This window comes from Centroberyx gerrardi, chromosome 15 (genome assembly GCF_048128805.1).
Source record: "Centroberyx gerrardi isolate f3 chromosome 15, fCenGer3.hap1.cur.20231027, whole genome shotgun sequence".
Lineage (NCBI taxonomy): Eukaryota > Metazoa > Chordata > Actinopteri > Beryciformes > Berycidae > Centroberyx > Centroberyx gerrardi.
In genome coordinates this window covers 20,452,481-20,478,978 of record NC_136011.1, presented here as the reverse complement: position 1 = coordinate 20,478,978, position 26,498 = coordinate 20,452,481, and the positions used below count along the sequence as shown (strand labels likewise).

General features: G+C 42.9%; 1 protein-coding gene across 1 annotated transcript; it reads right to left on the bottom strand.

The window, feature by feature from the left end:
• Positions 1–5,698: 5,698 nt before the first annotated feature.
• adss2 (adenylosuccinate synthase 2) lies at positions 5,699–26,408 on the bottom strand. The gene is made up of 13 exons (XM_071906605.2): positions 26,179–26,408; positions 19,536–19,638; positions 16,370–16,438; positions 16,229–16,279; positions 15,987–16,053; positions 12,611–12,718; positions 12,142–12,223; positions 11,919–12,045; positions 9,596–9,750; positions 8,390–8,514; positions 8,084–8,181; positions 6,990–7,139; positions 5,699–6,461 (listed from the first exon to the last, which is right to left on the bottom strand). The coding sequence occupies exons 1-13, from the start codon at positions 26,359–26,361 to the stop codon at positions 6,409–6,411; spliced, it is 1,371 nt and encodes a 456-aa protein (XP_071762706.1). The 5' UTR covers positions 26,362–26,408; the 3' UTR covers positions 5,699–6,408.
• Between the last annotated feature and the right edge of the window lie 90 nt (positions 26,409–26,498).

Below are 26,498 nucleotides of genomic sequence, written 5' to 3'. Positions count from 1 at the left end.
GAGAGAGAGAGAGAGAGAGAGAGGGAAAAAAACCGCATGAGTGAAGTCATCTCTGCTATTTAACTAGACTCTCTCCTGAGAAAACTCTAACCATAAACTCTGGGAACACAGCAACACAAAAAGACAACATGAAAAACACAGCAACAATAAGCAGAAAATCGCTAGCTGGATTGATATTTGTGTGGGCTTCCTAGCCTCGTATATATATCTAACAATATGTAATCATCAGCTTTTTCTGAGTGCAGGAGTTGGAGTGGAGTCTACAGAGATGGAGGGAGGCTAAAGCCATGAGAGATGAACATACTGCGCATGTACACATTCTGCTGTATGTCCTGGTTGAATACCACCCATTTTCCTTTCATATAGATGCCTTTGTGTCCGGGTCAAAGGTCCCGGCCGCACAAAGGAAAGATATTATGTGCAAGGAGATACTGAAAGAGACGGAGAGTTTTGCGAGTGGGCGCACGCATCTGTGCACGTGTGTGTCCTTGCACCGCAGTTGGCTAAAGAAGAAAACTCATTTGGTTGTCCATTTACTCTGCTTCCCCTTCCAGCACAATGCAGCGGCTGCCGCTGGACAAAAGGGCCTTACTGTGGGATTCAAATGTGATGGAGGGGGAAGAGGAGGGAGGGGGGGGAGAGTAGAGCGTGGAAAGAAGGTGGGGTGGGGGGGATAAGGAGGTTGAGTTTGGAGGGTAGAGAGGATTGAGGGATTGAGTGAGGTGTGTGTGAAGGGGGGAGGGGGTGATAGATGAGGGAGGGGCGGCCGGTCACAACGTTAGCGCAGCCCGACCCGAATCATGCGCTCCCCAACTGGAAAGACAGGGCAGCGGCGCCCTCCGGCCTGCTGCGCTGCGGTCCAACCTCTCATCAACATAGTCACACAATGCTGAGGAAGTCTAGGCCCCGTGCCAGCTGCCACTGTGTGTGTGTGTGTGTGTGTGTGGGCTTCAAGGTGACACAGTTTATTCAACAGGATGACCTTATTCTAGACAGCTGTGGAGTTTGGTACATCGAGTGCGCGAATGTCCAGTTTCACACCGCCGCTGGAATCAGAAAAGATGTCTTTGTACCATCTTTTTCTAATCTCCAGATGCAGCTAGAGCAGTCCTCTGTGTGTGTGTGTGTGTGTGTGTGTGTGTGTCTTTAGAGGTTGTTGGTGCATTCAGATGTAGTCAAATAGGAGAGGAAGCTTGGCAAAGGCAGGGAAATGAGCTCCAGGTGAGGCTGTGGTCAAAGCCAACATGTGGTCACAGAGAATATTAATAGAATGCATTAACAAACACAGAGAGACTATTGTACCTGGTCTTCTGCCTTATTGTATCTGTCTGTGCTTTACTATATCTTGAATTGCTGCTCTGTAGGCTTGTGGATGGAGTATGGTATATATTTATGTAACCTTCCACTATCCTGCAGTGTTAGATGTTCCTGTGAATGACTGTGCTTTCAAATCATACTTTCCCTAAATGACCCTGTCCCCGATTCCTGTGGACAGAACAATCACCACTCAGGTTGGTAATCCTAAACCGCTGAGAGTGTTTAGATGTTTCACTCTCATTCACAGTTACATGCCTCCCTCTAGTGTTCATGCAGAAAACTATACATCCATAGTTGAAGATACTGTGGGGTACAAGTGTGCCTAAAATATGTCCATTATTTGGACATTGACATTGAAAATGAACATAAACTTTTCATTATATAAATTAACAGATATGATTGGAAAAGAATCATATTCTATCTAGGCAGCAGGGTTGGAGGTCAGTTCATGAATGAACTCATAAATTCCAATTCAACTGAACAATTGAAATTGGAATTTGAAAAAACCTACAGGAAACAGAACTGGAATTGATTTGGAATTTCAAGAAGTTGAATTTAATTCAATGAAATTCTGTGAATTTTTTTGTCTTTTTCTTATCACATATCTGAGATTACACATAGCGTTATATATTATTATCAATACTGAATATCTTCAAATGTTAAAGGAACCTTTCAGGTGGTATTTAATGCATAACGTAATCATAATACATAGATTATGATTGAATGTATTTCATTTGTTTAACTGTCTTATTTGATTCATAATGTTTGATTTATAATGTTTAGCAAGTCAAGACAGCCTCATGGAATTAAATAGAATTCATTCCAATTCTGTTTCCATAGAGCTGGGTGACATTCCAATTCCAACTCCAACTCCAGGTTTGGACAGTATTTTTTCCCCATTTTGGAAAAGTAAATGCAAATTTAACTCCTGAATTGACATCCTGTCATGTACAGTCTGATCAAAGATAGCATGAAACCATCACACAACCACTGAAAGATAGACATGATGTTAATGTTAAATAAAAAATAAATCTATAATGTGGCACAAGATCAACAAAACAGCAAGAGTTTCCCATAGTTTAATTTAATTGGCTGCAATCTTGTTGAGGTATGGATATTTCCTCTTTGATTGATATTAAAATTACTCTTTTGTAATTACAAAGAGTAAAACCAGTACTGTAAAAACAATGTTGGATAATCATGCACACTCCACATACGTTTGCGCTCTCTCTCTCTCTCACACACACACACACACACACACACACACGTCTATATCAAAGCATATTGAACACCATAATTGACCAAGGCTACATTGAGAGCAGAATGGTATATGTTACATCTATTTACATGTACAGACCTAAAACTGTAGCACATACAGCGCAGAACTCAACTGATAACACAAGACCCAAAGGAAGAGAATTACCGACATATTTTTGCAAATATGCGTTCATTACCACAACCACCAATAAATCAATCACCAATAAACCAATCAATTGGATTGCTGGAGCTGGGAGCTTTCTATTTTCACAGACCGGTAGTTCCCAACCAGTATTGATAAAGTGTCTCAGAGTATATTTGTTGAGCTTGTGAGAAGGTCACAGATCTTCTGGGCAGCGATCTGTGTTCTGGTTTGATGAACACAGACTCCATTATTTGCCTTGATAAGGATTCAAAATCTCATACTGGCTCTTTAAAAAATACTCTTGGTACCACAACTACATGTTCTGTGGTGCTTCTCTGCTCTTTTTCCCGCAGAACTCATAACTGTGACACTGACTATGTGGTATTCTTGTGGTACTGATAACGTATTTTTGGACAGTTTCTCTCAGTAATACCTCAAAGCACCACAGAAACAAAATTGTAAGGGGCCGACTGTTTTAGCAGGCCTTTAATACTCAAATCAGAGCGGTTAGACGCCAGTAAAATTAACCAATTTTCAAACATAACCATGACTGCTAATACGCACTATGAGTTGAGACAGAAGAATTGATAGTTTTGGTGTTTCCCTACTTCGCACTACTTTACAGGTAGTACGATTTTTCAGATGCAGCACCAAGTCACTGAGTCAACCGGTTTCCCCAGTCTGTATATCATATAAGAGAACATGAAACTGAAGACTACACAAGGCTCATGCGTTTGACAAATCATGGGAGCAAACCTGAAGTCTTCAGCTTCAATGCACAATGACTTCAAACGTACCCTTAAACCTCACATTTTGTCTGCGGGCCGCAAGGAAATCTTCTGCCCACATAGCTGACAAACAACTTCCCACGACTTTCTTTTGTTTTTCTTTTTTTTTTTGACACATCTAAAGTGAGCTCCACTCACACAAACATACTCCATTTAGGCTTGGTGTTGTCTCGTAAAGGGATCACAAACATACAGCGGAGACACGTTTAAAAGGTGGTTTTGTCAATTAATTATATTACACATTCTCCACACAGAGTAAAACAATGATACACACACACACACACACACACACACCCCCACCAGAGTTTAATTAGCTGAGGCGTGTGTTTAAATGGGAACAAAGACTAAAGAGTTCCACACAGCAGCCAAACCAAAGGCTCAGACTGCTGCGGTGAGGGTTTTTGTGTGTATAGTGTGCGTAAGGTCATTAAAACACATTCATTAGTCTTAACCAGGTGCCAAGGCAAAGTCTGCCCTGAAAGGCAGTGAAGGAAGGGAGGAGGGAGGAGGTAAAGGATAGACGAGGGGAGGAAAAAGAAGGGAGGATGGACAGTAGGAGGGAAGGAGGAAAGGAAGAAAGAGCCACTGCAACTTTTCTGCTCGCCTAATTGTTTCCAATTTGGTTGGCCGATAGTAAAAAAAGGGGATTCAATGAGTGTTGGCAGTGTGGGTATGTAAGGGGATAAATGCTCCATTACAACAGCCTGGGAGAGAAAACATAGTGCTGCTGTCAGGGAAGAAAACAAGGCAAAGCTGCTTTTCAGGAATTAAGAACAACAACCCAATTTTTAAGATCGCCTTCTATGTGTTTTTGAGAATATACGATGGGTTTGGAGTGGGTTTCACGACTCAAATTGGAGACACAAGGGTTTTAGGTGACAGCAGCAGCGTACTATCCCAAGAAAAAGAAAGCAGCATGTGAAGATGACTTTATACATACATATGAAAAACAAAATCCCTTTTAATTCATATCCTGCGCAAAGTCTTTCTGCCAGGTTGGGACTGTGTATGCGAGGCATGTTTAGGCCACCAGAGGAGATTACATAACATTTCATATCCCTTACTTTGAGAAACTGAAGAGTCTCATTCTAAAATCAAATATCGAAAATTTGAAAAAAAAAACGTACTAAATGCTTCCTGGCATAAAAGTAATGCACATAATGGGCTACTATTAAAGTTATGAGTCATCTTAAGACTTTTGCTTACAAAAACAGTTGTTTCTGAGGATTCAATCAACACTTTTTTTTTTTTAAATATTGAATGTAAAATTTCAGGTATCAAAATGGTTTCAAAATGTATATATGGTGTTTTGGAATAAAAGCCTAAAATTGCCCACTCAGGGTGTCAAATACTGTTCAAGTGCCCTAAGTGCAAAACACTGCCTTTCTGCACACTGCAAAGAGGGTCAAGAATTCCTAACATTCGACATGAGTTTGAATATGAAAAGACATTCAGAGCACAAGAACTTTAAAATGGAATAAATCAGGGATTTGTTGGTGCGTTCACCTCCACCACAGTAAGCTTCTGAGATCGCAGTCTCCTCTTTTCAAACAATGATCAAACAAAACAACCGAGAAAAACAAACACCTTATCTTTATCAACACCAGCCTTTTATATTATATTCCTTTCTGCTGAAGGACCGACATTACCCTATACCTTCCTTCTTTTTTCTACGTAGCGACAGAAATGTACCGGCACATTATGTTGCATTGTATCTTGTTTGGCGTTGTGTTGTGTGCTACTGTAGGTTATTGTATATCACAGTGTGCTGAAAGAGCCAGGAAATCGATGGAGATAAACAATCAGAATGATGCAGATGTACAAAGATGGCGGCCTCCTGGATTGATATCCACTTGAAAACCCCAGCAGCATACAGCCAGTTTTCTATGTAGGTGCTCTCCCTAAATAGTACAGGGGATCGTTACATCAGATCCTGTGTGTCGGTAAATGAAAAACTCACCTGTCCGAACATAAACCCAAATATTAGCATCTAAACTTTAGTCAAAATTTTCTTTGCCGGCCATTTATCACACTATGGGGAAACGAGTCTCAATATTTCATCTACCCTTGATCACCTTGTTTGCGCTGTAAGAATTCCTCTGTTGAAGTAATTGCTAGTTACAAGGAATTCAAGAGCTCAATTTCCAGAAGAAAAAAAACCCCAACAACCCCCCCCCCCCCCCCCCCAAAATGACAAATTAAAAATATCCAAGGATCCCTGTAACATGGGAGAATAAAGCAGAACAGAACAAAGCGGATATTGTCCAAAGCATCTAAAAGTACCAAGACCAAAACCTTTAAACTGACTTACAACAGACAAAACACAGCACAGGTTAACAGAAATACACTGGAGCGACATTCGACCAACCGAGCTTCCACAGACAGATCCTTCGGGGCAGTGATCCCGTGTGTATATGTGTGTGTGTGTGTGTGTGTGTGTGTGTGTGGAGTCCGTTCCACTGAGTCCTTTCTCAGACATCATGGCGGTTTGTGTTGGCGAGTGTGTCCGTTTCTGTGTGAGCGGCTACGACATGAACTGGGGCAAATAAAAGAAGAAGAAGAGGGCGATAGGCCAAGCGTATGTGCCTAGAAGGTGTGTGGCGCTGTCTTCCTAAGGTTTGGAAACAGGTAGAAATCCATTTTGAGAGACGTTGGGCACCATTCATACAGGTTAGTCAGTCTGATGGAGTCTGATCCAGTGAGGTCCGGCCGGTAAGGTGGGGAAATCTGATCTGATACAGTGGTAAAGCATTAATAATAGACATGACGGTCATGTCCTACCCTCTCCTCCCCTCCTGGGGAGCTGGGAAAGGTAGGTAGGCTGTGTGTGGGGTATGCAAGTAGGGTACAGTTGGTTCGTTGCTGTGTGTCCTCTTTGCTTTTTTTCCCCCCCTTCTCCATCTAAAACAGCTGGATCATGGATTCCCTAGACTTGCCCACTCCGATCCATTTGACTGAGGAAACAGACAAGCACACAGGCAGAGGTTCATTACTGTATAGATCCCAAACAAAAGGAGGTTTAGCAATGATTTGACGCTTGCACTTCAAGCGCTTGTTTATGGGTGTTTGTGCGTGCAGGGATGTGGTTTACAGTTTTTTATTAGTTATTTCTGACACACAACTCTCATTTCTTTTACTTTTTCTGATCAAATTCTTGTGTGCGAAGAGAAGATACAGTGAGAAAGTGTGTGTCTTTGTCTGAATCAAAAGGATATAGTGTTGACATATTTACTTTCATTCATAATTTCATTTGGATGCTCGCTGTAAATAAATAAGATATTGATGTAACGTGGTAAAATAATTCTGTTCCTCTAACCACTGAGAGTAATAACTGTGATTAATACTACCTGATACACAAAGGACAGTATCTTGCAAAATAATTGGGATTATCATTTCACCCATAATTGTGCAGCCTTAGTATCGATGTGTGTGTACAGATTGTGTGTATCTGTGAGTATGTGTGTATGTGTGTGGAGTCATACCAGGCACTCCCACATGCTCCTCAATGTAGCGGACATATTTCTGGGCATTTTCGGGCAGCTCCTCAAAGGTTCTAGCGGCCGAGGTATCGCTGTTCCAGCCAGGCAGCGTCTCATACTGGACTTCCACGCGCTGCAACACCTCCTGATTGGCTGGTACAGAACGAGAGGGAGGGACAACATCACACTACTGGCTATAGGAGACACCAATCAAACTGCTAAGACTGCAGGACACTGCTTGTCTAGCAACGTTAACATCATACAAATACTGTCACTAACGCCTGCTTTGAAGGAATCCCTTGAATTGTGAAATACAGACAAAATTTGTACGCACACCTCTGGAATGGCTGGTCAGGGAGTGAATACAGCCTGCACTCTCTCCTAGTCCGTATCCAACCTACCTTTCCTACAATTATGGCCTGTGTCTACCTTTCCTAGCTATGTGCTGAGCTAACAGTGATATCAGCAGCATGTACTTTCCAAAAGATAAACAAAAACAAACAATGACAAAAAGACAGCCGGCCCAGAGAAGTCAGTCAGGAAAATAAAAATGACATTTGATTAGAACGGACTGCCCATTGTCCTATCAACATCCAAAACATTTGCTTGAATCTACACTAAGCTGATAGACAGATAGATGTGGGTGGAAAATGGCAGTCTTCCACATGAAAAGCTATTTTCAGGAGTCAGGACGTCCTCGTAGCTCAGTTGGTTAAGGTGTGTACCATTTACCCGTCACACCCTGGGTTTGAATCTGGCCTCGGACCCTTGTCGCATGTCATCCCCCTCTTTCTCTCCCATCTGCCCAGTATCTCTCTACTCTAAACTATCAAATAAAGCAAAAACGCCAAAAACCATCACGTCTGTTGGAAGAGCAGTAATAGCTTGTAACGGAGCAACAACGGGTTAGACAATAACCATTGCAGGTAGGGATGCACCGATCCGATCCCACTTTTTCACTGTCGAAAATCAAAACTGTGTACTGGTGTGATCCATTGAATTGAAAATCGAGAGGAGGAGAGAAGAGAGGAGAAGAGGAACAGGTTTCTACAATCTAATTCTCAGCTTTTCCACAACAAGTGCTCACACCGGCTCACCTGGGAAATGAGGTATAGATTGGTTGTTGACTTTGTAAGCCAGACCCACTTTGATCTCTGGGAACACATCGAGGATGTCCAGCTTGGTGAGAGCTAGGCTGAGGGACAGAAGGGACAAGTAGGTTAACACACACACACACACACAATTTTATTAGTTTGGGTTTCAATGGGGAGTTTTAGTGTCCCGTGATGATCTAAATGCTGAATGCAAGAATAAAATTCTGGGGGAAACGCTGGCAGACACACATGTAAACAAACTGACATGAATACAAACACACACGTGTGCAACATGCACACAGAACTCACGCGGTGAAGCCATTAATCATGTGTGCATATTTGATGAGCACCAGATCCAGCCAACCGCATCGCCTCTTCCTGCCTGTGGTCACGCCCACTTCCTTCCCCCGGGTCTGAAGCAGCTCTCCAATCTCCTAAAGAGAAGTGCAGACAGTATGTGTGTCTGAATTCATTGTCGTACATGCTGATCAGCTGTTTAAGGATACTGACTTTGTGAACGGGTTTGTTTGCAAACTGTTTAAGAACTTCCTATAATTCTACATGACATGAGTGATGGTAAAATTAACCACAGAAAAGAACAATAATGAGCCACTAGACCCATATCTGCATTTGGGCTTCAGTTTCACTCAAATTGTTACAGTATCTAGCCTGTTGATAATTTTCTTCTACAGCATGCTGTAATGTCCAGTTCAGGGTTCCCACACATTTTCACTGATGAAATTCAAAAACTTTTCCATGACCACTTTTCAAATTTCCATGACCACATTTTAATGAGACTGAATTAAAAGGACAAGTACAACTTCAGCACCAACTCCAAGCATTAGTTTGCTTTTCACTTTCAAGGATTATAATATTATTTTAACTCATCAACAAAAACCAACCAACTGTTTTGGAGCCAGTCACAGCTTTTTGTAACATTTGACAGTACATTCAAGAAAAAAAAAAAAATCAACATCACAGAGAAAATTTCATGAGCTTTCCAAAAAATGTCAGAGACCATGAGTGGCCACAGATTAATCAATAGCTGGTTATTGGTGGCAGTGTAACAAAATGTCCTCTAGGTGGTGCTGTTTGAAAACTTACTCAGGAGTCCTTATAGTCCCTGTCTGCTGTATACTGTACACATCAAAGCCCGGATCTTTTGAGTATGTAAACAATCGCTATATCACAGGCTCATGCTCTATGCGTAGAATGTAAAATAAGCTTTTTTCAAAGTCCTTGATATCTCAATTTTACTTAAGTGTAACTCAAAAAACAGGCTTAATCCACACTTTACACGCATAAAAAAGTTGTACACCTTTAAAATGTATCCTGTTATCCTTGTTTATCCTGTCTATCTTTGTATCACAGGGTCTGTGATCCCTTCCAAGGATTCTGCTTCCTGTGACAGGGTTATCCTTTTGGAAACATGATTTAAAGGACTAAGCCTTCCATGTTCGATGGGAGGTATAACATATTTTGTGTGTGTGTGTGTGTGTGTGTGTGTCCCCTCACGTTGCTCTGCTCCGAGGGGAAGGCTCCGATGCCCACCCTGGTGGTGTAGGCCTTGACGACCCCGTACACCTTGCCCACGTTCTGCGGCGGCATGCCGAGGCCCGTGCACACCCCGCCCACCGTGCAGTTGGACGACGTCACAAACGGGTACGTCCCTGCAAAGACAGGGGCGGTTGAAGACTGAGCACATATTTCATATTAATGAATTCAGAAAGACTCGTTACAAACAAACACGCGGGCAAAAAAGAGAGGAAGGGAACTGAATTTCATGACTTCACCGTTTACTGTCCTCTCAAAAGAGTGACGTGCAACTGTTTTCTGTAACAAAGGCTTTATTTCTTACCAGCCATTTCATACAGCATCTACAGCAGCGTGAGGGTTGGGCAGGTGAGGGCTATGGGTCGTTTCTGGACAAGGCCTTATGTTGACAGCGCAGAGTGATTTGTTTTAGCACCTGTCCCGAATTGTCTGGCTGCCTAGTCTCACTTGAACCGGTCTCCAAACCTGACCAGGACTGCTCTGACCTGTGTGTCTGTCTGTCTGTTTGCACATGCATGGGTTCATGTGAAACACCAGATGAGTTCAATCAATCACAACAAACGTTCTCAAATACCGTTCCGTGGCTGAGCTTGCTTGAGGCTAATTGGCCTGTCAATATTTGAGCCATGTGAAAAGTAAGAGCCCCACCCACCTGGCATATCTTCCCACAGATCAAAACCATGAATGTAGAAAGTAATTTTAGCCTCGTCTGTTGTATGTCTAACCGTCCTGGAGGATTTGCCTCAGGTCAAAGCCACTTAGCAGTTGACACTGAAATGGTTTCACCTCAGATATTTCAAAAATCCTGCCTGCTACAGAAATAGTCTGTTGCATTTCGCTTGTTTTGTGTGTAAGGTGTTTCCAGCTCTTGTGATAGGAGCAAAGACGGATAGAGTTTCCGTCCAGATACACGAAACCGGCCACATGGCAGAGCCTCCTGGAGCAGTGGTTCTCAAACTTATAAAACGAAGCGATGCCGACTTGCGACCCCCCGTCACTGGCTGCATATGCAGAGTGGTGAACAGTTCACCCAAAAAATGATTTTCCCTTTTCAGGTCGTTTCTTTTGATTCATTATCAGAGGAGGCCGAGAGGCTGAAAACGATTCAGTATTTCACAAGAAAAAAGCAAAAATTTGACGAAAATCCCCCAAATTACACATGATAATAAAACTGTATAGTAGAAATATGTTTTTTTCCTATCCCATAAATCATTTTGCGAGCCCCCAAAATCATCTCACGACGCCCTTGAGGGTCCCGACCGCCAGTTTGAGAACCACTGTCTTAGAGAGACTGCTGTGTAATCAGAAGGGCAGCTAAGTGCAGTTGAGCAAGACACTGAACCTGCTCACGTATTCCAAGACACTAATACTAACTCGAATACTACTAAGATAAAAGGTTCTGGTGAATACATAAATGTGAAAAAATAAAGTTTAGGCCTAATGCTTCTATGAAAGATCGTCACACTTTCTAACCAAGTATAGGTGCTGCCACATTGCTATCTACCAGACAGAGAGAGACAAGGTTGTTTGCATATCAGTCTGTCGTACACTGTGCCCTGTGTCACGCTGTCGCCACTGTTATTACAAGCATGGTGTTATGATAATGGTACAGCGAGGGACCTTGACTGTAATTTAATCTGCTCACTGCCGTCAGAGCTCTCGATAATGGCATGTCAGCTATGAAGTTACAGTGACATACTATAATAACCAGGAGGCTTGTATGGTATTAACCTGATGAGTCATTATCTGAAGGAGAAAAAAACACAAGAACTCGTCAACAAATAGAACTATGGAGCTTTTAAACATCAAATAGCTCCTTGCACCTTTTGATTTCTGGATTTAAGACAGTATTTACCCTGTATGTTTCTGCACAAACACCTGTAAAATTAAAAGTGGCTGGCTGGTTGACTGACTGATAGACTGCTGATGCAGGGTGCCTTCGTGCTCATGCACAGCAAGGTGGTATTCAGTGGTTTTAACTGTGAGCGTGCACATCGAGCCTGGATGCCAGAGCACGTCAGCAATAGTTGGTAAACTCACCATCTTCATTAGTCTGAGCTCCGAGCAGGCTTTTGTAAAGAGCATCACATAGCTTAAGTGTTTTCAGCACAAAAAAACATTGATTTTGAGAGTACAGGTTAGCAGGAATAAGCATACTTGTTGGCAAAATGAAGTATTTATCGAAAAGCTAATTGGAAAATATGCAGAACCAAACCAGTTAAGAGTATGACAAATGTACAGCACACATGCGCACTCACACATACACACATCCTGAAGTACTGACCAAAGTCTATGTCCAGTAGTGCTGCGTTGGCTCCTTCCACCAGGATGTTCTTAGGGGGGCCGTGAAGAGCCTCGTACATGTAGTGCACCCCGTCTCTCACCATGGGCTTGATCCTCTCCACATAGTCCTAAACACACACACAGTACACACAACATGTTATTGCAAAAGGGACAATTTACTCAATGCTTCTACAAGTTCTTTCTTTATTTGATTTCCTCATTACCTTTAGTTTCACCAGCTCTCCCTCGATGTCAATCTCCAGAGTTGGGTACATGGCCTTGTACTGCTGGGCCAAAACCTTATACCTGCAACATGGAAAAGTCATCAGTTTTGATTTCATTTCATCTCAGTGTCATCCACTTTTGGTCACTGGCCAACCTGCGCTCATAGGACACAATCCTACATTACACTGCAATGTGTGTATAACAAAAATATTCCTAAAAACACTCAGAAAGCTCACAAATAACCCTAAAAAACTAACCCATTTTTCCCATGCTTTTGAGATCAATATCTACGGCGTGCAGCAAATAATTTAATCATAATTGTACCTTACTCATAAACTTGACCTGTACTGCAAAATAATTCATCATAGACTCTCCAAAAACCTATGGTCTTTGAAGAGTGATAGGCTTAACCCAGTAGGGAGGTTCATCTAAACCCCAGAGGAGTGATCCTGTAATATTGGAGCAGACCTTTCAGAGAACTGGGTGAAGTCGGACAGCAGGTCACATATCCTGAGGCCGCTACGCTCCGCCTTGGCCGAGTACACTGGACCAATCCCCTTCTTCGTTGTTCCCAGGCTGGGCAGGGCCAAAAGAGAGGAGGGAGGGAAACAAAAAAAGAGAATCAGTCACAATATGTGACCTCGTTATACCACCTGACTCCTTACAAGTCACAAAGTCCATCATGTCAACCATACAATTCCCACACAAATTCTTGTGGCACTATAGAACGTCAGGACCACTTGAGGACAGATGGCCCAGGACACATCTGATTTAGTCTTTAGGCCGAATCAATGAGTCTAACAGGAAACAGGAAAGAGAATTCCTGTTACTGTGGTGTGACTTTGTGACATTGTGTCCGGTCTTGAAAACGTTTGTAATTAATTAAATTCTACTCCAAGTGTCTGTTACAGTGAATGTCCACTGGGAGGGAAATTCACAGGCGAAGTGACGCTCCCCATTAATTTGAACAAAAGCAAATTTTGCAGAGGATTGTGGGAAGGTGAATGGCCAGAATTTGCGAGCGTAGTGGCAGGGAGGAGACGACCTCTCGCCTTTTTTATGCAAATTTTCAAGTGGCTAACACAGGCGATAACCAATCAGGTGAATAGCGTGTGTCTGCTTGATTAAGTTCCTTCAAGAAACATCACAACATCACAAAACTACTTACGCCTGTCATTTGCTCCTCTCAAGATGGAGAAGTTAATTAATGTTGTGTCCAGTCACCCAATATTATATGATGCATCTTTGGTGGAACAAAATATAAAAGAGCTGTGGCGTGGAGGACGGTGTCGGAAATCGTGGATGTGGATGGTGGGTGAATAGAAATTGACTTGCATGCATTTATAGTCTCACATTCAAACAGTATTTATTTAGTTGGCAACCCTACTATAAAAGCAAAACCTGCATCTATTACAAACACCCAGTTCCACTCCCACGAGGCAGCCAATATTTTCAAGCTTAGCGTCAGGGTGTTTTGTATGGACATTCACCGTTAGGTGTTTCTATTTCCATTTATAAATATGGGTCATGTAAATAGTCTTTATTATGCATTGCATCCGTAGCCCCGATGAATGCTGCAATGACTGAAATGAGTTTGAATAGAACTGAAGGGTTGGTTTGTTTATTAATTGTTCTCTGAATGCGGCCAAATATTTTCATTTCTTGAGTTTGCCGCATGTCAGCACCTTGGTGGAACTACAAGACTGTGACAGCCTTTCTTTCCCTAGACATCTTTACAGTTATCCCCGTTTCTAGTTTTGATTAAACAGAAATACCTGGATGAGGGTGACACAGGCGAACCTAAGCAGTCTGATCTGATTCTGTGTCTGCATGAGTGTTTTCTGTTCTGACTTCCAGTAGAGCTGCGAGTAAAATGCCTGGCGATGCTGGAAATCCACCGGCCTATCATATCAATCTGCTGAAAGCTTATAATGACTATGCCATTAAGGCACCCTGGTAAAGCACATGCATTCTCTCGCTCTCACACACACTCTCCCTCTCATACACACAGTAGCTGGCTGGGTGTTTGGGGCTTTGGTTGCTGAGCTGGTAAAGACAACCCAGCTTTGAACAGGAATGCCCTGGGTCTCTCTTGAGCTTATTACTCTGAATGCTCCACACAAGCTTGGCTTAACATTCCTCGCATACATGGGTACGGTTCACTGTCTGGGCTAATGATAGAGCAGACTTTAAAAAAAAAAAAATGGAGCGGAATGAAACAGAATACTGAAACACCACGATTTGAGAAAAGCAATCTCACAAGACTTCGCTGTAGTACTGAAAGACTACATGAAAGAATACCTAGATTTTCGACGTGGAATACTTGCCTCTTTGTAAAGATTCAATTAAGTTTCATGCTGCTGAACAGACTCCTGCTGGTTTAGTCAGTCTCTAACCAATGAAGCATCGCTATCCTCTCTCTCTCTCTCTTTCTCTCTCTCCTGTTCATAATACCCACCTGCTCCAGGGCCTCTGCCCTCTCTGAGGATGCCTCCAGGCAGAGTTGATATTACGTGTGTGTGTGTGTGTGTGTGGGTGTGGAAAGACATTTCTGCGCATATGAACAGTAAAGGTTAGGTGGAGACAGAGATATTTATGTGCAAAATAATAAGCAAGAAATGTCATTTTCTGCTACGTCTTCATTAGAGGTGGGTCATAAAAACCGAATATTCGAATATTCATTTGCAGGGATCAACCTTGAGTTTTCTAATCTGGCTGTTATATTGTATTGTATTGAGATACATGATTAAAGTGGAACTATGTAGTGCTCAATTTGAGTCTGGTGTCATTTAAAAAAACAACAACAAAAAACTCCACGTTCTCTTGTGCGTTGTTTTGTACTCATCCTCATGTAGCTGCTTTCAGAAGCAATTGTGGTATTAACAAAGTCACACAAAACACACAATTAATCATGTAATTTGGTGATACCGATACTGAATGACCAAGCACAACCTTTGATTGTGCAATGTGCAATCATGTTACCAAAACAAAAAGTTAAGATAAGAGGCAGCTCCGGTGGGAAAGAAAAAGAGAAACCTTACATAGACCATCTTTGGGAAAATGGAGCAACGAGCAAAGCGGAAAAGAATGGGTCAGCCCAAAGTCAGAGAGGAAACCAGATGGAGACAGTAGATTCTGTCCAACGTTCACCTTAGGGTTGTAGCTCAGCCCCAAATTAATCTGAATTTTGTAAATAAGGGTAAGACAGTAAGAGTGAAAACAAAGTAATTTTGTTTCCCCAGATAAATAATCGTGCAGCCCTAGTGTGACGTATGTGGACAGAGTCGTTGTCGCACCATGGCTCCACTACAATGAATCATCACCAAAACTATCCAGCTACGTCTAGAGGGAAGAAGATGGACCGAGCCAAACTAACAAGACAACATCTGTGCAAGATTCTTCAGAAGTTGAACTGAGAGAATCCGCCCTCACCGCTAACATGACTGCTAAAGATATTCAACCAGTCAGTACTGTACAGAGCAGAAAGTGCTGCGATTGTTTTTGTTCACAATCTGTGGAAACGGATGTATGCACATTCCTAGTCTTTGTACTGAACGATGACTCATAAGAACTCATGGAAACTGAGTCAACTACTTCCTGGCTTTGGAGACAAACAGGAAGATATGACAAGTTGTCTGTGGGTCCCATAAATAATCACTGCAGCTCATTCCGAAACAAAAAATAGGCTGGCATCTAGGACAATGGCTAAGTCTGGGTCTAGACTAAAACAAACAAACGGAGAATCACACTGACAAGAAGCTCTAGTCCTGCCCTACAGCTAAAATCCATGTTTGTGAACATGGTGTCTTGTGTTGCAGCCATTTTGTAGTAACTGGTTTCTTACTTCTTGCCTGCTTGCTCTTGTCTCTGCTGCTCCTGAACGGCATCAACCGCTTGGTGGAAGTCAAACACTGTGGAGGAGGCAGAGAGGGGACACACACTCACACACCTCAGAGAAAGCAGGGCACACACATCCACACACACACACACACACACACACACACACACACATCTACGCATGCATACATTCAAACACACACACATAGATAGATAAAATTGCCTAGGGGGGGACCTGGCGGGACTTACCGATATGTGCTCTGTCTGAGATGATCAACCTTTTGTCCCAGTCCTTTAGACCTGCACACACACAAATTCACTTTGCATCTCTGTGACTCAAAACATTCTTATGTTGCCTTATTCTGTTTCAAAAATCGGTACGTCACCCACCTTTTCCTTTGCGTTCGTTCTTCGCTGCCTCTTCAAACAGGCCAGGAAGATGGATCACTACACCATTACCTGAGGTGAGAAAATATAATATGACTTAAGTTTACAGCCTCTGATAATACAGAAACACAGTAAGTAGAGAAAGTTCTATGTTCGGTAGTTCGGAAGATGAATTCATACTGAAAGTGCTCTTGGGCCTTCAGGATGTACAGCATCAGCTTAACATGATATGATTCACACTGCATGGAAAACCATATTGGACTGACTAGAAAAACAGGATGTGTTTTTTGACTCAGCCCCCCTCAAACTCATTAATTCACTCATGTTTTCTGTGACTGAGGTGGGAACAGCGCAGTAGGTAGTTTCAATATGTGTGAAACTATAGAGGATGCACTTTGCAGCAGTTTTTTTTCTGTCCAATTTCTTCCATTGTAAAATTAGTGCAGAAGGTGCACTGTAAGCGGATGCCCTTTGTTTTCACATGTAGTAATAGAAGGTGGATAATTCATTTTTTCGTTGAAACCCAGGCGCTGGGTGTCAAATCATCCATAAGTGACAAAAGTGTTCCACGTTGTGCTCCAGATGTCTGAAGCAAATTTCGCCCCACTATGAAGCAGGACTGGCTGGGCGATATGGTCGAAACCAATATCACAACAATCATAAGGATTTTTTTTTATATTGATATATATCACAATAAAGCTTTTGCATGCAAAATCACGTGTTAAATAATCAAATTGATGTTCATTGCACTGAACTGCATGGTAATGTTAAGTGTGATTTCAAACAAAACTCAAATAACATTTTTTTAAATGTTTCATACCTCAGTTTTTATATATATTTAACATTTGCTTGTCATGAGTTTAGACAACAGTTTTTTAGACCGTAAGTAAACCAAGAACAGGAAAGACTTGAACCCAAATTTGCTCTCCAGCGCTGGAGGCAGTGAATGTGCCGTAGCACATGAAAGAGGACAAACACGCAATAATAAATCAGAAACATCTCGACTTGGGGACAGTGAAGGCATTATCTTACCGTGACGACTAGAGAGTTTGAATGTCCATCTGTCCTTTTTGTTATCCAGACATAGTCAAAATATGATGAAGTTTCTGTGAGGGCGCTTGAGTTACTCAGAAAGTGACTTTTTCATATTGTTACCAACTGTGATTGAAACTAACGAGGACCTCAAATAAATGCTAACAAGCTGCTTTCTGGTTAGCACCAAGACAAATGTAGATCTGTTTTCCTGCATTACATGACAAGCCGTTGGTGAAATGGCTTGTCTTGATTGACTAAAACTCAAAATGTCTAGGTATCTCATCATAACAGGTTAATATGTAGTTTACTTTTTATTATTTTGTAGTCTTTGCATATCAACACCACAAATAAAAAAGATTTTGAACACTAAAACAGGTGGAACTTGATCCCTGAATGAAATCACAGGTGCAGTTGTTCCTGACTTTAGGACTACCTGAGTGACTCATTAACTGACTGACTGATTGAGATCATGTGATATTGTTTAAGACAAATGACAAAGACAAAACAGGAAATTCACCTCAGCTCATTCACTATAGTCCAGGTGTGCTGTACAGCCCAGTATGTGGTCCTGTACATAGTGCTGGGCGATATGGCGGAAAATTTTATCTTAATTAAAATTTTCATATCAGCCAATTTTTATTACGACATATGTAAAATCACTATTTCTGTCAAGTTTAAAGGGGTAACTTACACTTAAAACACTTCTTTATTGCCAGAATACAACAGTAAAAACAAGGAAGAGTGAAATCGTTTTTCAGTCTTATTTTTCCAACCATCTTTAAATAAGGAAAACGAAACAAAATGAAGCAACAAAACCCGTTCTTCCGAGAAAACTGGCAGCCAGCAAAGAAAATAAGGAAGTGTGTGAGCAATGTTAAAAAAAGCATCAAACAGACCATTATAACTGATATGCTATTTAAAGACATGTTTAACTGCAGTGTGTGGTGTGTGTTATTGTGTTGAAAGCACATGTTTTAATCACTTTTTGGATTCAGCTGTTGCAGAGTGTGTGTGTGTGTGTGTGTGTGTGTGTGCGCGTGCATATTGGAGAGCATCGCTCCCAGCTAACTGGTGGGGATGTTTTTCATCACTTGTTTGTCAAGCTCTACAGTGAAGCAAGTGATGAAATTTTGAACACAATTAATCATCATGATTGCAAAAGACCCAGGTTGAAAATAACCAGAATTATCCTTTAAGGCTGAGAGGAACTCTGCTATGGTCATTATCGAAAGTTATCGAGCTGGTTTTATTTAGGAATCGAGGAAAATTTAATCAAGATAATTATCAATATCCTTTTATTGCCCAGCACTATCTGTACAACTCAATAGATAGAGCATAACACTGTTCCACTCCCACTGGGGCCGACTACAGTACAAAGTATGCACTCATTGTACTGTAAGCCACTTTGGACAAAAGCTTAATGGCATACGTTATGAAAATGTCACAAGATCCTTTAGACTGCTCCTGTGGGTAACGCATAGTGCCCATTCCTGGGGTTAATGGGTCAATTCCCACTGAGGCCCCTCACTCGAGTCGTCATACATGCCACACACACACACACACACACACACACACACACACACACATACGCCGCACCATGCAGCAAGCCTCTCTGGATGACCGAGGCTGCAGAGCGGCATTAATGTGCCATATATCAAAAAGGAAAACGTGGAGACCTGATTAAGTATCGACAGACTATGCGGCTATACATGTTAAAGTGGAGATGTGTGGAGCGTTAGGAGGCAGAAGGAGAAAGAGAAAGAAAGACACCATTAGCTAATGAAGTTACTGCAGATGAGTGGACCTGACGTAGCCTGCAGGCTGGCTCACAGTCAAGTTGATCACTCTTAACTGTAGTGGCCACCAAAATGGAGTCTGCTCCGCTGGCGATGACAAGAGCCGAGCTAAAAGTAGTCTCGATCGATTCGTCAAGAAAATAGCGAGGCAAGACGGCCTTGGAGAGAGAGAGAAAGAGTCTGTGTGCACGCAAGAGAGTGGCACGTTGTGTGTGTTTCAGTGTGTGTGCTTGTCAGAGACTGCGTACAGATGGTGTGCATGCGATGTGTATGCGTGGTACACATGAATATGAATGCGTGCGTGTGTGAGTGTGTGTGTGTGTGCATGTGTTACACACCGATGAAGGCGGTGACCTTGGGGTTGATGATGCCGCTGGGGAGGAGGTGAAAGTTATACTCCACTGAATCAACCACGACTGTGTGTCCTGCGTTGTTGCCGCCCTGCGGAGAGAGAGACGGAGAGTCAAACAGAAACACAGACAGGCACGAACTTAATGGAAGCTCTGAGACTTTGTTTAGATGAGGTGGAAGGCCGGCTGAATAGTTTAGCGAGTAGCAACAAGCAGCATACACAAACTGAAGCCAGGATACCTGCCAGTATCTGCTACTCTCCACTGTTGCTTAGAGACTCCTGTTCGATATTCAGTCAAACCCGGAGCCAACTGAAGGTCTCTCTCAAATATAAACTTACTGGGAAATTATCAACAAAAGAAAAGTAGAATGGATTGTTCGCACTATGGTTAAAATATGATGCAAATAATATTCCATTCTCAAGACACCCACATTGAAAAACCCCAATGAAATCTAGGAATTTTTTCTGTTGATAATATGGAAAGTATCTCACCAATCCTGGCTGAATAAGGAGGTTAGGAGAATATGACAGTGTTCATACTGGGAAATTCAGTTCAGTTGGCCGGGCCTCATATTCCACCAGAGGACATGTAGTTAAAGCAATAATGTGTTGTTTTACAATCCTCCAACAAGCTCACCTGCATTTCATTTCAGGCACGTACCAAGCACTGTGATGAAACCAAGGCTACATTGTTAGGCTGTCATTATCAGTTGGCTGGTAAGCACAAACTGTTTAGGGCTAAACCACATTCTACACTTTGACTCATCAGAAACCATACGAGAGCTCAATCCATACAAGTAGAGTCCAAAATTAACTTTTTGGCTCACCTGTCAAAAGCTATTAACCCCCCACCCCCAAAATGACCTGCCAAGAATATTTTTACCAGCCAGAACAACTAACATAATAATCATACATATTTAATAGAAATATGTCACAAACTCCTTTTCAATGTTATTTGTGTATAGAGTTGCGTACTGTGTTAATTTAAAACTTGCTCACTCAGTTAAACAATGGATCAAGAGTGTGATCCTCCTTAAGTTTCACATTTCAGTGTTTCCTCTGTTTTAATTTAGCAGTGGTGTGCTAACACAGCAAATTACCACCACTCACTGCTAGAGAAAATGTGAAATTAAAATTCTTCTGCATCTAAAACTAAGTGTAGTCCAAATGTTTTAGAAGTAATGACTATAAAGACTGAAGGACATTTTTAGCGCTACAGCCTCAACTTGAAAGACAACTTAGACCCAAACAGACAGATATGTGACAAAACTAGAATTCTCCCCCCCAAGCACCACAGCTGTGAGGAAACAGAGGAAACACTGCATTTTGAGATTAATCCTCAGTTAACATTAGGCTAGTTAACCATCCAGGCAGCAGTGAAACAAGAGGAAAAGTTTGCAGAAGTTAAGACGCTTCCACTAGTTAGCAGGAACAAATTTTGAAAGAGACAAAGACCAAAGACTGTCTATAACTGACTCAAAAGTTAGCGACCCTTACTGATTTATATGCCAAAGACAGAGACAAAATTTTACTGGCATTTGGTGCTTGGCAGATGTTAATTTTGGACCCTGCAGACAGGGCCTGGACATGATTTACCACAGCTGAGGATGGAGACAAAAAGGCATCAGTGGAGCCTAGAAAGAGAACATGTAGTCCTGGGACAGGAACATCACAACCTGACCTGCTTTGCTGCTCTCTGCTCAACGTTACACACTCAAGAGAGGTCATGCTCTGCAAAAAACGAAAATCTAAAAAAACGAAAGACGAAAAAGACAGAAGGAAGGAAGAAATGAGGGAAGGAAGATATTAGGAGGAAAAAGAATAGAGCACAGGAGAAAGAAACTAGAGTGAGAGGGAGGGAGGGAGGAAGGAAGAAAGGAATGAAAAAAGAAGGGAAAAGATTAGATAAGGAGGAGAAAAGAAATCAATTGAAGGAAGAAAGGAGGTTTTGGAGCAGCAGGGAGTACAGCAGCAACATTTCAACAATCGGAGGAAATGTTGACGTTGGACAGTCAGCCGGATGGGAAACGAACGCCAGCCACTAGTCAAATGGTAAAATCTGTCTGTGCCTGCTAAGTCTATCTATTCTCTCAGCCTTTTTGTCAATATCATTTGGAGGTCCTATTCTATCCTGAAAATTTAAGTTGGCTAGTAAAATAATGAACGTGAAGTTTGAGGTGTACCAGCCACCGTGGCTGATGGACTTTTTTTTTGCTGCCCTGATAAAAAGGTAGCTGTGTATCCATTCATTTCCACACAGCCTGAATATCAGTGTTCACCAACCCCAGGTTCCAAGTCAACTTCATCTGTCCTGTGACCAGGATGTAGCCTGTGGATGTAAATCAAGCCGTGTGTGTGCCACATGGGGTTATTCCTGGCCATGGCAGTACCCTGGAGGTGGGGAGGTTGGCGGGCGGCAGATGCCTCTCCTTTTTAGATACTTTTACGATGTGCCCGCCACCCCTTCCCCGCGCAGGACCTACCCCCGATCCTCCTACAAGCCCCATGATCGACCCCCTCATTCCCACCACGGGACAGCTCTAGTTTGGATACCGGATCACCTGCTGCTGCGGTTTGTGAGCAGCTATGGGAGGACTTAGGGGTAGAGTCTATACATTGTGTTTGCGATTTACGATAGGGAGGTACAAATGATTCCACTTCACATAGTGGTGCCACAGTTAAACCACAATTTCACCCGACAAAACTAGGGCTCAGTGTTTTTCAGAAACAGTGGATGGAGGGATTCACAGAACCAGACCAAGGAAAAACATGAGGTTGGAAGTTTTGGTGAAAGCCTGTCTGAATAACAGGCTGATGACTGTGTCTCTAACTGTCTCTTTGGGCAGCAGGGAGGCGGAGTGAGTAGGGAAACCACCCTTCAACCGGAGGTCTCAAGTTCAAGCCCCCCATGTCAGCAAGAATATGCCCTGCTGAAGTATCGTTGAGCAAGAATCCCTACTTAGGTTAGTCATTTCTGCTAGGTAGTTAGGTCTAGCTACATATGCTTATCCAACTCTTGTAAGTCTTTAAAGACACTATACACACAACCTCTATTTACCACATTGTCCAGCGAAAGGACACATAAACAACAGGCTAGGCTCCTCCCTGTGTTAAGCCAGCCAAGCCTTGGTTTCTGCAAACTTCTCTATAGCAACCCATTGTCTCCAAGAACAACATTACAAGCCCAGGTAAAACATTTATCCACTGCATTGAGGCCAAATGTGGCGTAAGGTGCCTCGAGCTGAAACCATACATCATTCTGCCATGCCCAACAGGAAATAAATAGGTCCCTGCCTGGCTGAAAACCTCTGTGGCTGACAAACACAAAATATTGAATAAACCCAAAGTGTAATGATAATTGGGCTGCTCAAACAGTAATTTGTACCGGTCCGGCAGGTAATGTCATCCGTCTAACTTGATGAACTTGTTTCAGAGCCCTGTGGTTTGTTTTGCTTCTTATCTACATGGCAATGCAAGGCAATTATCCCTAATTATCCCAAATACAAATAATGTAGTTACTGTAATTGAGTACAATGTTTTGACAAATCCTCTTGATTAATTTCATGAGTCTGTACTTTTAGTCTCAAGTATTTTTTACTCCTTGTGAGTACATTGGCATCTCTTGTTCACAATCAAAACAGCCACCTGCAATGGATACTACAGGTGTTGATAAGACCCATTAAGTAGGTTGGAATTATTATTTAGTATTTATAAGGCAACAAATCATACGGGGAAGGAGGCGAGGTATAGGGGACGTTTGGACACTGTGCTGGGCAACGGCCCGGGACACTGTTGGTTTGGGGTTGCATGTAGGGCCTCTCCAGCCATGTAGGTGCTGACAGACAACATGCAGGACTGCAACAGGGCATGGTACAACAGCTGGCCGGGACGCTAGCTAGGCACACAAGTGGATAGGGGTTAAAGCTATGGTTTAGAAGTTGGACATGAGCCCCAACCTAGGGTCACAGCTAGGGGACAGATGCTAAAAAGTTGAGAGTTAGGAGATGGTCTGAAACTGGATACGAAAGATGGAAAGCTTGAGTGGAAGACCAACCCTAACCCTAACCCACCAACCATAGGATGGGGGGACATTCTCAACCTGGGGGTAGGGACTGGAGGTAAGGAGGTCGCGAGATAATTTTTTGGGGGGGTCTGGAGAAAAAACATACTTTTACTATACAAATGTATTATCGTGTCTATTTTTTCCTAATTCTTCTCTAATTTGTGCTTTTTCTTGTGAAATACTGAATAGTTTTCACTTTTCAGCTCCTAAGCCTCTTCTGATAATTGATCAAATGAAACAACCTGAAAAGAGAAGATCATTCTTTGGTTGAAGTGTTCATCACTCTGCATTATGCAGCCTGTGATGAGGGGTCGCAAGTAGGCATGTCTTCGTTTTGAGGGATCACGAGCCAAAAAGGTTGAGAACCACTGAGGGGACATAAGATCAGGAGGCTAATGAGCAATTATCTGCTCTGTTTACTTCATTAGTGAAGCATGCTAAACATGCTCCATGATCGTGACTACCCTATCCCACCCCGCCCACCAATCCTCTTGGGATGTGTTTTACCAGTGCTGCCCCTCCACCCCCGCACCCACAGACCCACAGACTTAACCCCACTGCACCTTCTAAGTTCTTAGAGGTACTGTAAGGCACACCGCACAAGAGTGCTGGCAAAGCTGATTTTATAAAAAGATGAACACTATCTGCTCCCAACACACACTCTATTGCTCACTTACAAACACACACACACATCAAGCCCCCACCTCACGCCGACACACACACACACCATTAGGTATTTGGGGTGTGTGTGTGTGCTGTGCAGAAACACAGCCAGTAAGTGGTTTATTTTTACATGTCTCCAGCCTTGGCAGGGAGCAAGGAAGCTCCTTGGCTGAGGAGAATCCTTGCTATGTCAACCTGTTATCAATACCAGGCATAGTAAATATAATAGTGTCAAGGAGGGAAGAGGAATTGCTGAGAGCCACCAAGCTGCAAGGATTTAAAGTCTAACCAGCCAACAGGGAATAGGGAGTATTCCACACTGCTGTGCTAAACCAAAGCCAAACTGAACTGAACTGAGTTTCTCAAAAGTATCTTGTTACTGTCCATTATTATCAAACAGATACAGTATAAGATTATTATAATTTCCATTTTTACTCAGGGTAGGTTAACTGAGCACACTGACAGTTACACACTTTACATCTCTACACTTGATAACCCGGAGTTGTGGAGTACATCCGGTCTTCCACTGTCAGCCACAGAGCGGCTCCCCTGGAGCGCATGTGGTTTGAATATCTTGCTAAAAGGGATCACAATAGTAGCTTTTGAGGCAGGGAATCAAATCAATTTGTTGGCCTCCCTCCACTGCATTAATTCATTGTATTTACCCACTTATTCCTATTCAGAGTCATGGCGGCCTGGAGCCTATCCCAGCATACGTTTGGCAGAAGGCGGGGAAAAACCCTGGACAGGTCGCCAATCCACTTGTCTTGCATGTGTTTGCAGTGTGGGAGGAAACCGGAGCACAAACGCAAACATGGGAATAACATGCAAACTCCACACAGAAAGGGCCGGGAATCAAACCAGGGTCCTTCTTGCTGTGAGGCGACAGCGCAAACCACCCTGCCGCCCCCCTCCTCTGCAGTGATGTGTAGATACTGCTGATCTACAACCAAGTCCTGATAAAGAATAGCTTAGGGGTCACGTGCATATTATCAAGATTAGAACCTGACAGGCTAAAATACCCATCACTGTCATTTGGTCTGCTGAAAAGCTGTAGCTGTTCAATAACCTGCCATTAGGGTAATATGCCATTACTAAATCAATTTTGGTTCTGTAACTACAAATTGCATGCATCGTGAGCCAAAAGCAGGTGTATATGAGAGCTCATAAATCAGTTAAGAGGAAACCTCGTTGTACAACTTTTCAACACATAGCTGAGTGTTTAGAAACTATTTGTGCAGCTCGACATGCTAAACTACATGTTTTCACACGCAGCCTGCTGTCATGTTTAGCCCCATCCCCTCCCACGCTCTGTCTGCACTGAAACGATAAGGTTGTGCGGCCCCCCAAGGCAGCTTGGCTGTAAACACAACGATCTGATTATGCAGGTCGCCGGCTGATCGAATCAAACTTCTCACATGTAGGATGTGATGCGCTGTACAGCCAAAATAAAATAAAAACGGAACCTACTGCAACATAATCGACACATTTTGCTAGCGAGCTAAGTTAACTAGCTGTCTCGAAGTAACGTTACCGGCGGCCAAAAAGCCAATTCTGAAGTGATGCACTTGGTCACTTCATTTAGCCAAAGGTACCCTGCTAGCCCACAGCAGCAGCTATCTGCCATGTGTACACGACAGGAGACAATTCATCACAGCGTTAGGTGTCTGGGGAGCTAAGTAGCTAGCAAGAATTCAAGGTGACATTAGCAAGATACTGAGAACACACTGACTGAGATGTTGGTTAGCAAGTTCGCATTAGCTTGCTGGAAACACTAACTTTAGCTCGCAGCTGTCAACTAAACTGTGAGAGGCGGTATTTAGCTAGCAAGCTACCTGCTGGATTTGAGCAGACTAACAGGGGACAGACGCAGCACCAATGAATGCAGCATGGGTTAACCAACCTGACATCTGCACACCATGTCCGCGTCTTGTGCCAGCAGATCCACAACTTTCCCCTTCCCCTCGTCGCCCCATTGAGCCCCCAGCACCACCGTCACTCTGTTGCCGACGGTCGGTCTGGGTTTCGTTGTGTTGCCACTGCCGTTTGGGGCCCCAGCGGCTTCCTGACTCCCACTTTCCGACATGTCTTCTGTGTCCCTGCCTGACTTGTGCGCTCTCTCCCACTGGGCTGTGCTGTACCAAAGATAACAGAGAGGGAGAGGGCAGGAAGATACTTCACCGCTACAGCGGAATCGCGTAGGGGCGGGGAATTCATCTCGCA

Coding starts and splice junctions, on each gene's coding strand:
- adss2 (XM_071906605.2), bottom strand. CDS start 26,361: ATGTCGGAAAGTGGGAGTCAGGAAGCCGCTGGGGCCCCAAACGGCAGT. Junction 12,224..12,610: donor TTCACCCAGTTCTCTGAAAG/GTCTGCTCCAAT, acceptor TCCATGTTGCAG/GTATAAGGTTTTGGCCCAGC. Junction 7,140..8,083: donor ATCTATACCTCATTTCCCAG/GTGAGCCGGTGT, acceptor GTTCTGTACCAG/CCAATCAGGAGGTGTTGCAG.